At 36.4% G+C, this 17449-nt stretch overlaps 1 protein-coding gene across 4 annotated transcripts in view; it reads left to right on the top strand.

Annotated features, from left to right (window-relative positions):
* phkb (phosphorylase kinase, beta) overlaps positions 1 to 17449 on the top strand; it is an 85796-nt gene that overhangs the window by 48239 nt on the left and 20108 nt on the right. For all 4 annotated transcript variants that reach the window (XM_048184705.1, XM_048184704.1, XM_048184703.1 and 1 more), the window contains 2 exons: positions 14365 to 14420; positions 16343 to 16436. In XM_048184705.1, the coding sequence (XP_048040662.1) occupies positions 14365 to 14420; positions 16343 to 16436 (150 nt within the window). The remainder of the gene's footprint in view (positions 1 to 14364; positions 14421 to 16342; positions 16437 to 17449) is intronic.

Raw genomic sequence — 17449 nt, 5'->3', positions numbered from 1 at the left:
AATAATAATAACGTTTTCATAAATGTACCCTTTTTAGTAAAAATCACAAAATGAAAACTTTATTAACACATAACCCTGCTGGTAAACCTGGAGATAATTATATTAAGTATACACTACCGTTCAAAAGTATGGCATCAGTAAGATGTTTTTTTTTTTTTTCTCTCTCTCTCTGAATAAAACTTTTACTTTTATTCAGCTAGGATATACAAACCTGATTCCAAAAACGTTGGGACACTGTACAAATTATGAATAAAAACAGGATGCAATGATGTGGAAGTTTCACATTTCAATATTTTATTCAGAATACAACATAGATGACATATCAAATGTTTAAACTGAGATAATGTATCATTTTAAGGGGAAAATAAGTTGATTTTAAATTTCATGGCATCAACACATCTCAAAAAAGTTGGGACAAGGCCATGTTTACCACTGTGTGGCATCCCCTCTTCTTTTTATAACAGTCTGCAAACGTCTGGGGACTGTTGCTCAAGTTTAGGAATAGGAATGTTGTCCCATTCTTGTCTAATACAGGCTTCTAGTTGCTCAACTGTCTTAGGTCTTCTTTGTCGCATCTTCCTCTTTATGATGCGCCAAATGTTATCTATGGGTGAAAGATCTGGACTGCAGGCTGGCCATTTCAGCACCCAGATCCTCCTTCTACGCAGCCATGATGTTGTAATTGATGCAGTATGTGGTCTGGCATTGTCATGTTGGAAAATGCAAGGTCTTCCCTGAAAGAGACGACGTCTGGATGGGAGCATATGTTGTTCTTGTTGTTCTAGAACTTGGATATACCTTTCAGCATTGATGGTGCCTTTCCAGATGTGTAAGCTGCCCATGCCACACACACTCATGCAACCCCATACCATCAGAGATGCAGGCTTCTGAACTGAGCGCTGATAACAACTTGGGTTGTCCTTGTCCTCTTTAGTCCGGATGAAATTTTGATTCATCTGACCACAGAACAGTTTTCCACTTTGCCACAGTCCATTTTAAATGAGCCTTGGCCCAGAGAAAACGCCTGCGCTTCTGGATCATGTTTAGATATGGCTTCTTTTTAGACCTATAGAGTTTTAGCCGGCAACGGCGAATGGCACGGTGGATTGTATTCACCGACAATGTTTTCTGGAAGTATTCCTGAGCCCATGTTGTGATTTCCATTACAGTAGCATTCCTGTATGTGTATTAAAAACTTCTTACCAACCAAACCTTTGAACAGTAGTGTATGAATCATAATTAATAAATGAAGATTTATAATTTTCTGTTTTTAATGTGAATCTGTGGTGTCAGTCCTCTTCTGTAAATGCTTCACTGGTTTTGCTCCATGTCTGTTAGATTTCATGTGATGTCTGTAGCTGTTGGGAAGCTGCTTGTCAGCAGTCTTGTTACAATGAAGGAGTGTTTATCATAGTCTTTATACATAATATAGTTCTAGCTACTGAATGCATATGAATATGTGAGGAAGCAGGGAGCTATCAGAAAGGTTGCTTCCTGTCAAACGTAGATCTGACACTTCTATTGTAGTGAGAATGGTGACTCATGCATGTAGTGAAAACTAACAAAGAGGCTGAGATTAGTGCTGAGCGAGCTTCATTAGCATGTATGCAAGCATGTGTCTTGTTTACATAGTATTTAATATACACTACCCGGTCAATAAAAATAGTCTCTGTTTTGATTTAAATAGGCAAATGCTTAAGAGTCTATGATTGGATCATTATTGTTGTGATTATTATGTTTCAAGCATGTTATGTGTTTGGCAACAGTTCTTCTAACCCTAATTAATGGAGTGTGTAGCTTTTCATTCATTAAACAACCATGTAGGAAGACACATCATGGCCAAATTCCAGGATGACCATGTCAAAATTCACCAGGCTCAAATTGTGAAAGAATGGTTGGGAGTGAGCATGAAGAATCATTTTCACACATAAATTGGCACCTTAAAATCATTAAAAGTCTTTGGGGTGTGCTGGAGTAGACTTTACAGAGTGCTCGACTCTTGCATTCTCAGTACAAGATCTTGACCAAAAATTGATGCACCTCTTGAAGGAAATATCACAAAATTTATTTCCATCAAGAAGTGCATCAGTTTTTGGTCAAGACCTTGTATTGAAAATGCAAAAGTCAAGCACTCTGTAAAGTCTACTCCAGCACATCCCAAAGACTTTCAATATAGCCACAAAATAAACAGCAGTTTAAAAGTAATAAAAGTAGCAGTGTTTACCTAAATATCCACCTTATTTTTTGACACAGAAGTAAGCTATTTACTGTAAATGTGCAAGACTTCTGATTCATTAGCCACTATGTAAATAACTAGAAGAATAACAAAGTGCAGTAAACAAAGAAAAATTAGTGTTTATGATTATGACAACAAATACCAGTCTGCAACATCAAACAACATAACTGACTGTTTTTGTAAAGCCTGGTTAAAAATGGCTGCACCCACTCTTATGTGGACATTTGGGGCCAGATTTGCCTTAACAGGGCAAATTAGCGTGAGCCTACAATCCCATAAAAGTTCTGCAGGTGATCCAGGGCTGTAGCTGGGGTATCCGGGGCCCTGGTGCAGGTTGTTGCTGTGGGCCCTCTTGCTAACAATGCACAATTAAAGAACACAGACACATGTTTTTAAGGCATTAAAAGGGAAACTCCTACAAATGCATATGCATTATGGTCAGCTGCAAAAATAACTGCGTTCACACATTTCATTGCAAAGTTTTCATTTTGTGTCTTTAGTAAATCCTGACAGTTGTTTTTAATACCAAAAGAGCTGTTTGTAAATCTGGCCCTAGATGATTCAATGAAATCATTCTTGAAGTCATTCTTCATTGGAAATAAATAGTTGGAACTGATTCACTACATTAATTTTTTTAAAATAAATATTGCATGGATTTATTTTTTATTTTATAGCATCATCCAAAAACTTCATATTTAATCATATGAATTATTTTTTCAAAAAATATGTCTGAAAATGGATAAAAAAAAAACTTTGAGGGTGTTTGGGGGAATTATATAGTAGGTTCACTGGATTACATATTCATTATACCCACTTGTTCATTAAAAGCAGCAGTCTTTTGATTGCATTCACTTAATCAGCAAAAAACAAGCAAAAAAAAAAAAAAAAAACTGCATATGCTTACCTAATTTCATGAAGTTTTGAGTTTTTGTTTATGATTTATAGGCTTTTGTGTATATTTTGCTATGCCCATTTTCTAAATGACCCCGTTACAGCTATCCAAAGGGTAAAGTTAAATTTTTTTTTGATAATTATACTGCAGTCCAGAGAATTGTACTGCACTGGTTTGGTTCCAATCAGGTGAAAAACATAGGACTAGTTCACAAAAGTAAGTTTTGTTTTTACATTTATTGCAAATGTTTAATGAACGATTTGATTGACAGCAGTGGTTCTTGAGGCAAAGTTGTTTAGTATGAGGAGGTCTATCATATATATTGTGTGTATGTGTGAAACACCACATGGCATAAAACTTATTAGCGCCACCTAGTGGCTAATTTCTTTTAAAATTCTTACAGACCTCTAGAACCATGAGTCAAACATGCCCACCGAGTTTCGTTCCGATCAGCCTACATTAAACTTGTCTAATAGGTGCTCAAACTTCATTGGCAGATGGCGGCCATGTTTTTTGAGGCCAATGTCCTCATAGACAATCATGAATCAATTTTCCAAGTCGGAAATAAAATCAGAGAGATACGTTTTGTTGTTTTGTTTGCCAAAGATTCCAATGATTCAAGGCACTTGAGTCTATGACAAACGTTCTAGGGGTTATGATTGCTGTAGCGCCACCTATTGGCCAATCGGGGTCAACAGGGGTCACTACGTGCTTGAACCCCTAAAAAAAACACGAATGCTTTACCTGCCTGCTACGAGATCTGCGAATTGTCAGTCCCAACAGCTTTTCTTTCATTCCTCAACCTGACTGCAGTCACCTACTCTCATCCACTTTCAAAGCGAGGCATTTGACATTTCAAAGTAACATACCCTCATATCATGAAACTATTCTAATGACATGGTCTTTAGGAAAATTAAAGGCCAAAAGAAAAACGTATTCAGTATTTCAATATTCATGATATTGCTTAATTGTATTGCCAGCAAAATCATCCTGAATAACCTCAGCCCTAGTTGAGATGTAGCTGTAATTTGACTGGTGTTGGCTTGGGAGCGCAAGTTTGTTTAATCAGAGGCGGTTAGGGGCAGGCGGCTGTTTTATTCATGAGTGTTGCACCGCTGCATGGGATACTGGGAGGAGCCCTGCTGCTTTGAAGGAGGGCACTGCATATTGCACACTAATGCGTAATGTGCTTGTCTCTTCGCTTTTGCATCAAAGGCTACACTGGCTAAAGGGCACGTTGCCGTGACTGCTGTTTGTTTGCGTGATGTGTGCATGTGCGGAACTGTGTGTTTGGGGATTGGATGTAGCCATATGAAGTGTCAGTTTATGTTTGTTTATGTATTACGGCCTGTCTTTGAGCATCTCTCTGCATTATTTATGCGAGTACTCATGCACTACATGATTGAATATGATTGCCAGTTTGTGTTTATGCATAAGTTGTTCTCAGTCTACACTTGTCCTCCTAACATCTCCCATACTTTGTCCCCAGTATGAAGGCAGATCTTCATTCTGAACCATGTCCTTGCTCAGAGATTAGACAGGCCTTTTTTCCTGATTGATGGATGTACCCTGTTTCAACAAAGCACAGATGGAGCTCAGTTTAAATTTAGAAACGATTGTTCAGCAGAGCAGCCAAGGTGCAGGAAGCAGCCTCATCTTTTTGCCTTTTAAACACCGAGAACAGCTTTTGAAATGCTTCCCTCGCTCACATTCACAAGCTCAGGGAAAGAGACCTTTTTGCAGTTACTTAGCTTTGAAGATGCTGTATTTCTGTGATTCATATTTAATTTAATGCTTTAAGACAAATGTATTCCATTTCAGTCCCATTGTTTTTGTTGGCTGTGCTCAACAACTGTGTCCTTTAATATGAAAACACAGGATGTTACTGCGGTGCGTTATTTAGGAAGTGATTGTTCGGGGTTTGAGTTGAGGACTATGGGGACTGGACGCAACTCGTTCCACATGGAATCTCCTGTCTGCGCGTGTTTTTCCTCTGGGCTGAGTCACTTCATAAACACCCTGAGGGATTTCTAGAACACACCACAAATAAACACACCACAAACGGTGAAGAGATATCAGTGGCCATACGGCATGTGACATACACAGATGTCCAAGGTTGTCAGTCTTTCTATCTGTCTGTCTGTAGTTGAAACTGTAGAGTACAGCTCTAGCAATGCCAAGGACTGACAAAATGTGTATCTTGAATACAATGTAAGTCACTTTGGATAAAATGTATCTATTTATCATTTGTTTGTTTCTTTGAATTTCAATTAATTTCATTTCCACTTACCTTCAAATTCGAATTGCAATTCTGCATCCTATTGGCTACCTCAACTGAAATTCAGGAACTGGAATTTAAAAGACATTCTCTATTCAGTTCTGAATGCAGCACAACCCTGGCACACTTGCTATGTTACTTAAATTCATAATAGAAATCCACATAGACGTGTATGTAAGTAGGTGCACATTTACACACATCTCACGTTTGATGGGGAACTAATTCACCCTGTACTTATTGAGGTTGCCCTTCCTGGTTGAAATTACTCTTTATAAATGTAAGCGTGTGTGTGTGTAATCGTAAGCAAAGTCCTGAAAATATTCATGAAAAATTTCCAATGGCCATCATTACACTTGCATACTCAGACACATGAACACATCACTCTGAAACACCTCAATTGTCCACCTTCATGGTGAGAGACACAAACAAAACACTTCACAGTGGTGGAGAGAGCGATGATGGGTTGAAAATATTAAAGAGAGAGAGCAAAAGGAAGGGCTGTACATTTGGCCAGGCAACAGAGGGATTCTGTGCTGACGGCCGTGCGGAAACATATATTTGTTGCTGGAGCTGAAAGTCGTTCCTCAAGTGTCTATGGAGTGGTGACAGATGTGTTGTATGTTTATCACCGACAGCCAGCAGACGTGATGAATGTGGCAAGATATCACTTATGTGTCACTCACTCAGTTATTATAACTCCAGACTTTATAGTACAAGAATCCAAATCCAGTGTCACTCTGACGCTGTAACGTTTGGAGTGTATTTCACTGGAAAAATATCTTGGAATATACCTTTCCATGTCATCTCCTAATAAGTAGTCTTGATCAAACATTGTTCAGCAGCCAACTAGACAAAATAAACAAAATTACGCTGTATTAGGCTGTGAATTCTGAAAACATGAAGGCTTTATGGGGAAAGCCCAGAAGATTGCCTCTGTTTGGTAGTTGTGTTTGCCTTGTTTAACTGTGAGGAATGTAGTAGTTTATCTTTTTTCAGTGGTTGTTAGAAGCGCCCCCCTCTCCCCCAAAACTACTTATAAGGATAGTTCACCCGAAAATGAAAATTTTGTCATTAATTACTTACCATCATGTCATTCCAAACCCGTAAGACTTTCGTTCACGGTTAGATTTTCATAACAGACAAATGATGTGGAAATTTTATTTTTTTTCCAAACATTTGTGTTGGTGTGAACAGGTCTTAAGACCCAAACCCATACCAGACCCCAACAAGATCAATTCCAGATCAAAACCTAAATCAGGACCTGTCGGTTCAAGAAACAGCAAATTTTAATGAAGTAAAATATTAAAAATACTGAATTTTTGTGTCACTTTAAGCAGTGAGACACAGAAGGTCATCTAAACCTTGAGTCTTTTATTGTGCTTTGATGTTTGATTATTATTAGATAGGGAGCCCGTGAAATGAATTACAAAAAATTTCAATGTTAGCTCTGTATCATTTTCTTTCATATTACTCTAGTGACTGTGTGTTTTATCAGAGGCTTAAAAACACATTCCCAGTCTGTTTCTGAAACCGCTCTGCACAGGCTCTACAGGTATTAGTAATCAGCCTCCTTATCTCCTTTCACTCCACACACTGCATCTTTATGGGAATTACATCACATACAGCACCACTGACAAGCACAAGACTCCTGAGGCTTTCACCTGCCTCGCTTTAATATAAATTGATTTTTTTTCTTCTTCTTGTCATAAGGATTGCCGACTAGATCTAATATATTTGTGGTCCTTCTAGAGAGGGGTGATGTGTATCAAATTCACAGCAAGCCTTTGTTCACAATTACACTCCCACATTCTTCAAAGTCCAATCCCCAACCTTTTCAATTTCTTTAAGGTGATTGTGGCCAACCTTCCGCTGTTGCATAGGGAGCCCCTCACTCTATTATAAGATTTGGGATGGAGTTGAAAAAGTAAGCACTTTTTCTATTCTACTTTGGAAAGAGTTTTTTTTTTTTTTTTTTTTGGAAATACAGTGGTGTCCAAAAATCGGAGGCCAATGCTTCCGTTTCACATTTTTCATAGTTTTATTAAACATTTTTCAAAATCTTATAAATGCTTGTTTATTGTATATTTGCTATGTTTATTGCTTGTTTTAAATAAGATTTTGAATTCCAGATTTTCAGTATGGTGTCATGAAATAATTTTTGTCTCTCCATTTCTTAGCTTGCTTTATAAACTGAAATGTGTAAACCTAAAATGAGAGAAGATCCCAAACTTACCAGCTGCAGGGTTTAACATTGAAAACTATCACTGCATCAACAAAGAAACTTCTTCAAATTTTGATCCTTAAAGGAACATTAGACATCCTAAAGAGCAGCTGTTCGCATCGGTTAATGTTTTTGCCTTTTGGCAGAACAAACTGCAATGGGAATGTGGATCTGCCTGATCTCTTTTATCCACATCATATCTCTAAGAGACAGTCCATTAGGTTTGCATTAATTTATCACATAAATGGTTTTAAGGAAAAGGGGCTTATTTCAGGCTGTCCGATTAGAATAGAATCTTTACAGTTAACGTTACTTCAAATTTGCATTGAGAATTGAACGGAGTCTTTACAGCTAAAATAACAGGGTGGCCGCGGGTCCTTAAAAAGTCTTAAATATATTTTTCCTAATAAAAGGCCTTAAAAAGTCTTAAATTCAGATTCGATAGGTCTTAAATATTTTTCGTCGCATTACCGCAATGACTGATCATTGGACAGAGGTTTTTTTTTGTTTTGTTTTGTTTTGTTTTTCTCGTGCGGCTCCATTTGCAGGACAAAGCTCATACAAGATTTAGGAATATCTGATCAGAGAGCTGTACACGGATACACATTTTTAAATAAATCTGCTGTGGCAGAGCTACTGCAAGTGATTTTCGGTGCTGGAAATCCATATATTATATCCTTTGCTGAAACAAACTACCGCGTCATCATAGAGTGCGCAGCTCATGGTTGCATAGTAACGGCAGACACCACCGAGCGCTTTGGAAAGGAGAAAGTGGCGCCGACGCGTTTTCAGTGTCACATGATCCTTCAGAAACGCTGATTTGCTGCTCAAGAAACATTCACTATTTATATTATCAATGTTAAAATGCAGTTTTTGCTGCCTAACATTTTTGTGGAAACCACTTTGGAGCAGACGTCACAATTACGTCACTTGCAGCTGCGCGCGCATACTGGTTGCGGTAGCAAATGTGCAAAATCCACAGAATAAGAGAAAAATGTTTTGTTGTGCCTCTGGATGTTGGAATCGGAATGCAAAAAATATAGTCTTCATTTTTAAAGAAAACCATCGTTGAAAACGTCCTTTGAAGATAAACAGAGACGTTTCACAGCCTGGACTGATGACACCTGCAAGGATTAGTCTACTATTAAAGCAGGAATTTGATGTAAACAGTAAGTCTACATAATATTCACATATGCAGTTCAGAGGACATACATACATACAGCATGAAATAATTATAATTAAAATAATTTAAACCTATAATATTTTACATAGATAACTTTTAAACATAATAATTTTTATTTCACAATTCTGACTTTTTTTTTTTTCTTGCATTTGCGTGCTTATTACTCCCAGTTCGGACTTTATAACTCGCAATTGTGAGTTTATTTCACAATTCTGAGGGGGGGGAAAGTCAGAATTGCGGGATAAATTGCAATTCAGAAAAGACAGAATAACGAGTATATCTCACAATTCTGTTTTTCTTTGTAAGAAATGTGAGATGTAAACTAAGATTTGCGAGAAACAAAAGTCAGAATTGTGAGATATAAACTCGAAATTAACTTTTTTTAATTCTTTTATTTCGTGGCTTCCATAGACTTCTACTGCTCAACTGTCATTTTCTGCAACCAGCTAGGCGCCCCCCACAAAAAACGTCATCGCTGTTTGCAAACACCAAATTGGTGGTAAGATTTAAAAGAGAAAAATTAATACTTTAATTCGTCAAACATTAAAGTGATGAAAACTGAGTGAAGACATTTAAAATGTTACAAAATATTTCTATTTAATAAATGTAATATATTTGATAAATACATGTAATGTAATTTCAAATAAATGCTGTTCATTGAACTTTCTATTTTTCAAAGAAAACTAAAAAACAATGTTTTCAACATTCATAATAATCAGAAATGTTTCTTGAGCAGCAAATCAGCATATTAGAATGATGTCTGAAGGATCATGTGACACTGAAGACTGGAGTAATGATGCTGAAAATTCAGCTTTGATCACAGGAATAAATTACATTCTATAATGTATTAAAATAGAAAACTTTTTTTATTTGTAAGAATATTTCACAATGTTGCTGTTTTTACTGTATTTTTGATCAAATAAATGCAGCCTTGGTGAGCAGAAGAGATTTAATTTAAAATCATTAATAATTGTTTCCAAACTTTTCGCAGGGACTTTAATAATAACAATTCTATTAATACATTAATACATGTAATATATTATATAATATATTAATTATTATCATGATTATGAAATGTTGCTTTTTATTTTCACAGAACAATAGTATGTATTATTACAATATAAGACATTTTTTAATGTGTATATATATATATATATATATATATATATATATATATATATATATATATATATATATATGTATATGTGTATATATATATATATGTGTGTGTGTGTGTGTGTGTGTGTGTATTTTCATCAAAGGTTTGGTCTTAAATTTCATGTAAGGTGGTCTTTCATATCTGTAGACACCCTAAATAAGTTGCAATAATTTATCATAAGAAAGGTGTAGCATGTATGTTATGTTTTAGTTTAATTTTCACCCTGTTTGCTTTGTTCCCGTTCTCCTTCATTCCTAGTTGGTTTCCCTGTTGGTTAATTATTAGTTTCCATAGTTCCTGATTTCACGCACCTGTTCTGTTTCTCTTTTGATTACGCTCTCCGAGTATATAAGCCCTGAGTTTCCCTAGTTCATTTGTCCGATATTGTTTCTGCCAAGTGGTTGTTACTCTAATTCTCCTGCGTGTTCTTCTTGATTATTAAAAGACTGTTTCATTTGACTACTCCTTCGTTGTGCGCTTCCTTGATACAGCCACACACCGTTACAAATGGATTCAGGAAAATGGCCTATTTGATGTTGTCAAAATAGAACATTATATTTACTGCCATATGAGCGATGCTGGTGTTGTGTAGAATGTTGTGTTGTAGTGTGTAGCTGCTACTCTCTGCAGAATCAGAAAGCGTTCTGACAGCATGATATGTGATCTCTGTATTGCTATTACTGTTGCCTCAAATGCAATATACTGCATTTCATTAGTCTGTACTTTTACACCTTTGTGATACACTCAAAAGCTGTGGAGTTTTGCCATTAGTGATCCCATCTCAATTCCAGCAGCTCCAGACTCTGTGAAAACATCACTTAGCTGCCAGGGAGGTTTTTCAAGTGCTCTTTACATCAGATATGAAATTTCCTCAGCACGCAGGAGCAGCTTACACCACAGTCAATCTTAACCTAGATACTGTTGTAAGCCTGTCAATGTATGACTGCTTTGAATTTGTGAAAGCACCAAATGTTCAAAAGATGCCATCCCTTTATTAAAATTGCATAACTATACTATACCATACTGTATGTACTATACCATGTTACTATAGTATTATTTGAAGTTGGAGTGCTAGTAAATACCGATGAATATAAATATGGTAATCATACATAGATGTGGTATATATCAAAGTATCTAATGATATTTCCATCTGATACCACAGTTCAATGCCTTATAGGTTTAATGTTTTGAGGACTAATTTGTGCTTTTCTGCAGATACAGTATGATTATGCTGAAAGTTGCAAGAGCCTTTATCCTTATTTCTTCATTTTTTGTGACGGATGTTTCAGTCTTTAATTTATTAATGTTCCTGAAGTTGCAGAAGAATACAGACTTGTCATAAGAGGTAAATACTGACTGTTTGATTCACCACGGGGCTCTTGGAGCCACATTATGAATAAAGATCATTTGACTGATTGGTAACGGAGACATTAATAAAGAGCATTTCTTATCACTGTCATTCCTATTGAGCTGTTCAAAGTTTATTGGCTGCTGCTTCAGTACAGAGAGAGAGAGACCACGGCAGTCTGCAGAGTGCAGAGGGGCTCCCCTAGTATCACCAGTAAACTTGACCTGCAGGAATTTGTACACCACCAACTGCCATCAGTCACACCACTTCCAATAAAACATCTGTTTATAGCATCACTACAAAGCCATAACTACTGCTGTGAGAAAAGCATATTTTATACCTCACTTTAAAAAAAAAAAAAAAAAAAAAGCACTTACAATGGACTTATAAGTTACAATAAACTTACATTGTACAAATGTACAGTATCTGACCCTTACACTTTCATTGTAATATATTTTATATTATTTACTGAAGCTGAAATTTGAGTCAAAATATTTTTTTGTAGAGATCAACAACAGAAACAATAGAAAAAGTGATTCATGTAGCTCATATGCCAAGGTCATGAGTTTGTTTGTATGTGTTTGTGTGTTCCCAGGGAATCAGATAGAAGTTTGCCCTAAATGCATTGTTAAAGCTGGACTTCTACACAATTTTAGCACAGATTTGTACCCTGATTTGCAGCCTGTATGAGTCAAAGATAGTTGCTGAAAGTCAGAGCCAGTCTGCAGATTTTGGGCTGTTTGAGTTGACTTATTTCACAGAAAATTGTGATGAGCACAGTCAGAATGTATAAAACATGTTTGACATTTTAAACCAATTTTACAACACACATTGTTTTCATGTGTCATGTGTGTAAGGAGCCGCATATTTCTTTTGTGAGTTTGTTGTGACAACTTGATAGCCTTTTAGTGTGTGATCCTCAGTCGGCAAGTGTATGATTCCCAGCCTTTAGTCACTTTAGACAAAAGCATCTGTCAAATGCGTACAGAAAATGTTAATGTTGATGGTTTTGCTATTGATTGTTTTGCAATTATGTTTGGTGCCACTAATGGTGCATAAATGACTGATTTAACCTTAAAGGATTAGTCCACTTTTAAATAAACTTTTCCTGGTAATTTACTCACCCCCATGTCATCCAAGATGTCCATGTCTTTCTTTCTTTAGTCGAAAAGAAATTAAAGTTTTTGATGAAAACATTCCAGGATTATTCTCCTTATAATGGACTTCAATGGGCACCAAACAGTTGAAGGTCAAAATTAGTTTCAGTGCAGCTTCAAATTGTTCTACACAATCCCAGATGAGAAATAAGGGTCTTATCTAGTGAAACTCTTCTTCTCCTCTATTAGAATTCTGGCAGTGTAGACACTGCTAAGTGTATTACTGCCCTCCACAGGTTAAAATTTGAACTAATTGTGCTATACTATTGAACTAGCATATTGCATATAAAAATTAGTTTAAAACTTTGACTTCTGGAGGGCAGTAATACACTTAGCAGTGTCTACAATGCTAGAATTCTAATAGAGGAGAAGAAGAAGAGAGCTAGTTCAAGATGAGCATTTATGGCTAAAACTTATATAATTTTCAATTTTTTTCAGAAAATGAGCAATGGTTTCACTAGATAAGACCCTTATTTCTCATCTGGGATCGTGTAGAACAATTTGAAGCTGCAGTGAAACTAATTTTGACCTTCAACTGTTTGGTGCCCATTGAAGTCTACTATAAGGAGAAAAATCCTCAAATGTTTTCATCAAAAACCTTAATTTCTTTTCGACTGAAGAAAGAAAGACATGGACATCTTGGATGACATGGGGGTGAGTAAATTATCAGGAAAAGTTCATTTAAAAGTGGTCTAACCCTTTAATGTTTATATCTCTTTAAGTTGTTTCAATGCCGTTCTTGGCGCAATGCAAACTACTGCAGTTATACTGCACCTTTTCACTTTTTGAATACTTCTGCACTTGTCACAGATTAATAACATACCCAGACATTCACTTCCCATCCATCAAGGGCAGCTTGAACCTGCTTCCATCCACCTGAACAAAATACCATCCTCCTCTGCAGTCCTCATACAGGGCAGAATTAGCATGAATAGTCTCTGTTGATCAGCCCTTATGATGACTCACTGCACTGCCTCCACAAAATGGCTGTGCCAATATGTCATTTAACCCAAAGCTGTGATTTGCCCTGTTCACCAAGCACTTATCGCCCCCGTTTCAGGGGAAGCAAACAACAACACAGATGAGGCAAACAGCCTACATCACAAATATAAATCTTCCTTTCAGACTAATAGATCTGTCTATCCTGACATATGATGCGTTTTAGCGCATTTGGAGGTGTGTTATTTACATATAAGCTGGTTAATATTATGGCTTTGGGAGTTGTAGCTGCAGGGGGTTGGTATGTGCTGTACATTTTTCCAAGAGGAGTGCCTGCAAACCTCGGTTATCATTTGTTTGACCGTGGCACCAAGCAGAATCGCAGAAATAACGATTGTTTTGAAACAGAGAGAAGCCCGCAAGTTGCGATCTCGAGAAAACAAGACAAATTAGCCATTAAGATCTTCTTGCAGTTTTGGAGTTGTGGCTGTGGAAGGTTTAAATGGATGCTTGGTGTCCTCTGTGTGTAGGCAGAGGGCTTTAGCCACTGATTGATATGACCCAACCTAAACCTTCAGCAATCAGCAGCTCATTATCTCAGCGAAATTACTACATCATCCAGCCCAAACGGCAGTAATGAGCTAGCATAAAGAATCAGGGCTCTGATCCACCATCATCTCCCTCATCTTTGTCTCCAGTCTCTTTCTTTTTCCCTCTCGATGAAGCTTGTTTTTCCCTTATTCCCTCCAGCCACCCAGTCATCGGTTATACTCAAACTGCTCTGACTTTTCATTCACTCTTAAGGTCTTTCTCTCTTTTCTTCATTTTTAGTGAAGTCACTCACTCCTGAGCTCACAGGTGATGGATTTTACACTCAGTGCCCTTGCCTTTGAGTCTTCTCCGTTGAGACACAAAGTTTTCTAATATATCTTCTTTGTTTGTTTCCTGCAGGGTCCCATTGTGAACGATGTGGTCATTCATGTGGCCCTGGTAGCAGAAAGTCAAAGGTAAATACATTTCTCATGTCTCTCTCTCTTCGTCCTCTCGTCTAATTGATGTCTTCACGTTAATTGTTGGGCTATTCTGTAGCCTTCATCTATCAGCACTCTCATTTAAAGCTTTTCTGGGAAGAGGGGGAGGGTAAAGAGGTCGTGTGGCCAGCTGGTCCCAGCCAGACCCGCTCTGCAGTTCATTTAACATTGTTCACCCCAGCACTTAACCCACCTCTCTGCTTCTTTACACATCAAACCTTAATCAGGGTTACATGTCCAACTCAACCATCAGTACCTTCATTTAAAGCAGCAAGTTCCACTTAACACCTCACCTTCCTTGCAAAGCTGAAATAATGTTGTTATAAATATTATAGTGTATGCTGGAGCAAAGGTTCTGGTTGCTTGTAAACGTACATTTTCATTGAACCCCTTAGCATGAGAAGTGCCTGCAGACCACTCATTTATGTATTTACAGTCACGCAAGATTGTTTCCCCTTGAACCTTAATGGATACTTTACTTCAGCGCTTGATTACAAACCTTACATAACCACTTTATCATGCATGTTAACTATGTAAATATGAAAATTAAAGTCTTTTAAATTACCACATGATTTACCGAAGATAAAAATGGTGAAATGAACCGGGGTTCTCAAAAATGGAGTGGTGAACGGAAACTACAACAAATAAATGGTTGTATTTTCATTTATTTCAATAGCAAAAGAAAAAATCCACAATAGGAAAAAATTATAGAGCTATTATGTTGGTCAGAAAAGAGAAAGATGTCAAATTTGCCATCACTCCCTCAGCCATTGTATTAGAAACATTCACACAGAAGCAATGATTAGTTTTCTATAATTTAATGCCAAGGTAATATAACATTAAGTATAGTGTTGTAATTGTACATTATGTCTTTAAAAGAAAAAACTGTACATCTAGCAAATGAATACCTGTGTAAACATGTTAAATTTATTCTTCTTCACTAACCAATTAACATACCGTTACATTAACTTAGCCTAGCCGCTAGCCTGTTAGCCATGTACCATGCAGTATACAGATTGCTTCGATATGCAAAATAGAGTGATGCAAGGATGATGTCAAATCCCAGAAGAATAATTCACCACTGGTTCGCTTGAGATTTTCCTATGGATTTTTATGAGAAGTAAAATAAGGTCTGTGGTAAACATAACTCGCCGATATTAGGACGTTTTGCTGTACAGCATTACACACACTCATACTGAAAACACACATTTTGAAGAGAAGTTAGATAAGAACGTTTGGGTGTGAGTGTTCAGTGTATGTTGTAGAACAAAATGTTCAAGTATCGTTGAATTATGTTTACCACGCACCTTATTTTACTCATAAATTGAAAAAACCCATTATAAAAGCTCATAGGAAAATTTCGAGGGAACTACTGGCGAATTAGTCTTCTGTATTCAGCACTCTATACTACTCTATTTTTTTCAATCATAAAAAACTTTGAATCATGTTCATTATGGTAGTTATAATGTTACATTTATGAGATGTTATGTATAAAACCAAATTAAAGACAAATTACATGTAAAAATATGTAATAGTTAGTAGTAAAAATGTTTAATAGTTAATAGTAAAAAAAAAATAAAAATGATTTTTTCTTTAACTAGAACCAGATATCACTATAATGTGATTCGTTTTTAACGGCATAGAATGCGGTTCAACGATTGCACCAAATGGAATTACAATGGAATGATTGTTTTCAAACATATGGGGGCATACAGGTGGTGATATCAAGAAAATAAGCCTGAGGAAAAAAAAAAAAAAAACAATTTATAGCCTCTGTTGGCTTTTAAAAGTTATTATTTTTGCAATTCCTTTTATTCCACTAATGTTGCAGTAATGACACACATTAACAGAGTCGTGTTTAATGTATAAATCGTCTCTGTTTTGCTTGTGTCTCTCAGATTGCAGGTCTTCCTCAACACCTATGGCATTCAAACTCAGACCCCACAGCAGGTGGAGCCCATTCAGATCTGGCCTCAGAAAGAGCTGGTGAAGGTATCCCTGTTCAATCAATCAAACTGACCAACAAACAAATCTTTCTGACTGATCAATTTCTGTGACAGTCGCTCCATTAGACCATTGGCCAGTTTATCAAGTAGCCACTCAGTTTGAATTGACTGGCAAATCACTCATGTCAGTCAGTGAATTATTTTTGCATTCTCTTAAAGATTTACAATAACCTCAATAGTGCACTATTGATTCAATTAGTTTGACAAAAGACTCTCAAAATAGCCTTTAATGTTTTCTCAGATATATAAATGTCCTTTGTTTGTAAACATACTAGCAAAATTTGAATCCATAGTGACAATATATCAATAGAATGCATCAATATCAATAGATTCTGGCCATCTGATTGTTAGATTATTATCTTTTGCAAAATGTTTTTTGTGCTCGTTCTGTCTGTAATCAAGGGAAGAGCACGGAGCAATATGTGCGAGAGTGTTTACGTGTTTGTTTGTCTGTCTGTGGGAGTGTGAGTGGGTGGTAAGGTTTTGTCGCCGGAACGTGCAATTTACTGCAGTTTGGTTTAAAAGCTGTTTGAAATCAGACACCCAAAGGTATCTGCTTCCCTTGACTCTGTTCTATCTGCGGTCAGTTTTGTGAGTGCACGTGTGTGTGTGTGCGTGCCAGTGTGCATTAGAGGGAGTGATAGTTTGCTGAGTATGCCTCTGTAAGGATGCTTGGAGCTCTTTAGATAGGGCAGCCTACTTTAGATCATCTGCAGCACCTTCGTCGCTGTCACCTTTCATGGTAAATGACAAAATATCACACTTGACTTATAATAATTATTTGAATTCCTTGAATAATTCTTTTAAATAGGATGAACAATCTTAATTGTTGATTTATTTTCTTTTGATATTCTTTGATAAAATTATTGATTTAATGATTTAATTATTAATTTGTTTTCATTGTGCAAAATGTATAAATGTATATATATATATATATATATATATATATATATATATATACACATATATATATATATATATATATATATATATATATAT

Source organism: Megalobrama amblycephala, linkage group LG3 (genome assembly GCF_018812025.1).
Source record: "Megalobrama amblycephala isolate DHTTF-2021 linkage group LG3, ASM1881202v1, whole genome shotgun sequence".
Lineage (NCBI taxonomy): Eukaryota > Metazoa > Chordata > Actinopteri > Cypriniformes > Xenocyprididae > Megalobrama > Megalobrama amblycephala.
The sequence above is the reverse complement of the archived record's forward strand: the minus strand, read 5'-3'. Positions and strand labels throughout refer to the sequence as shown.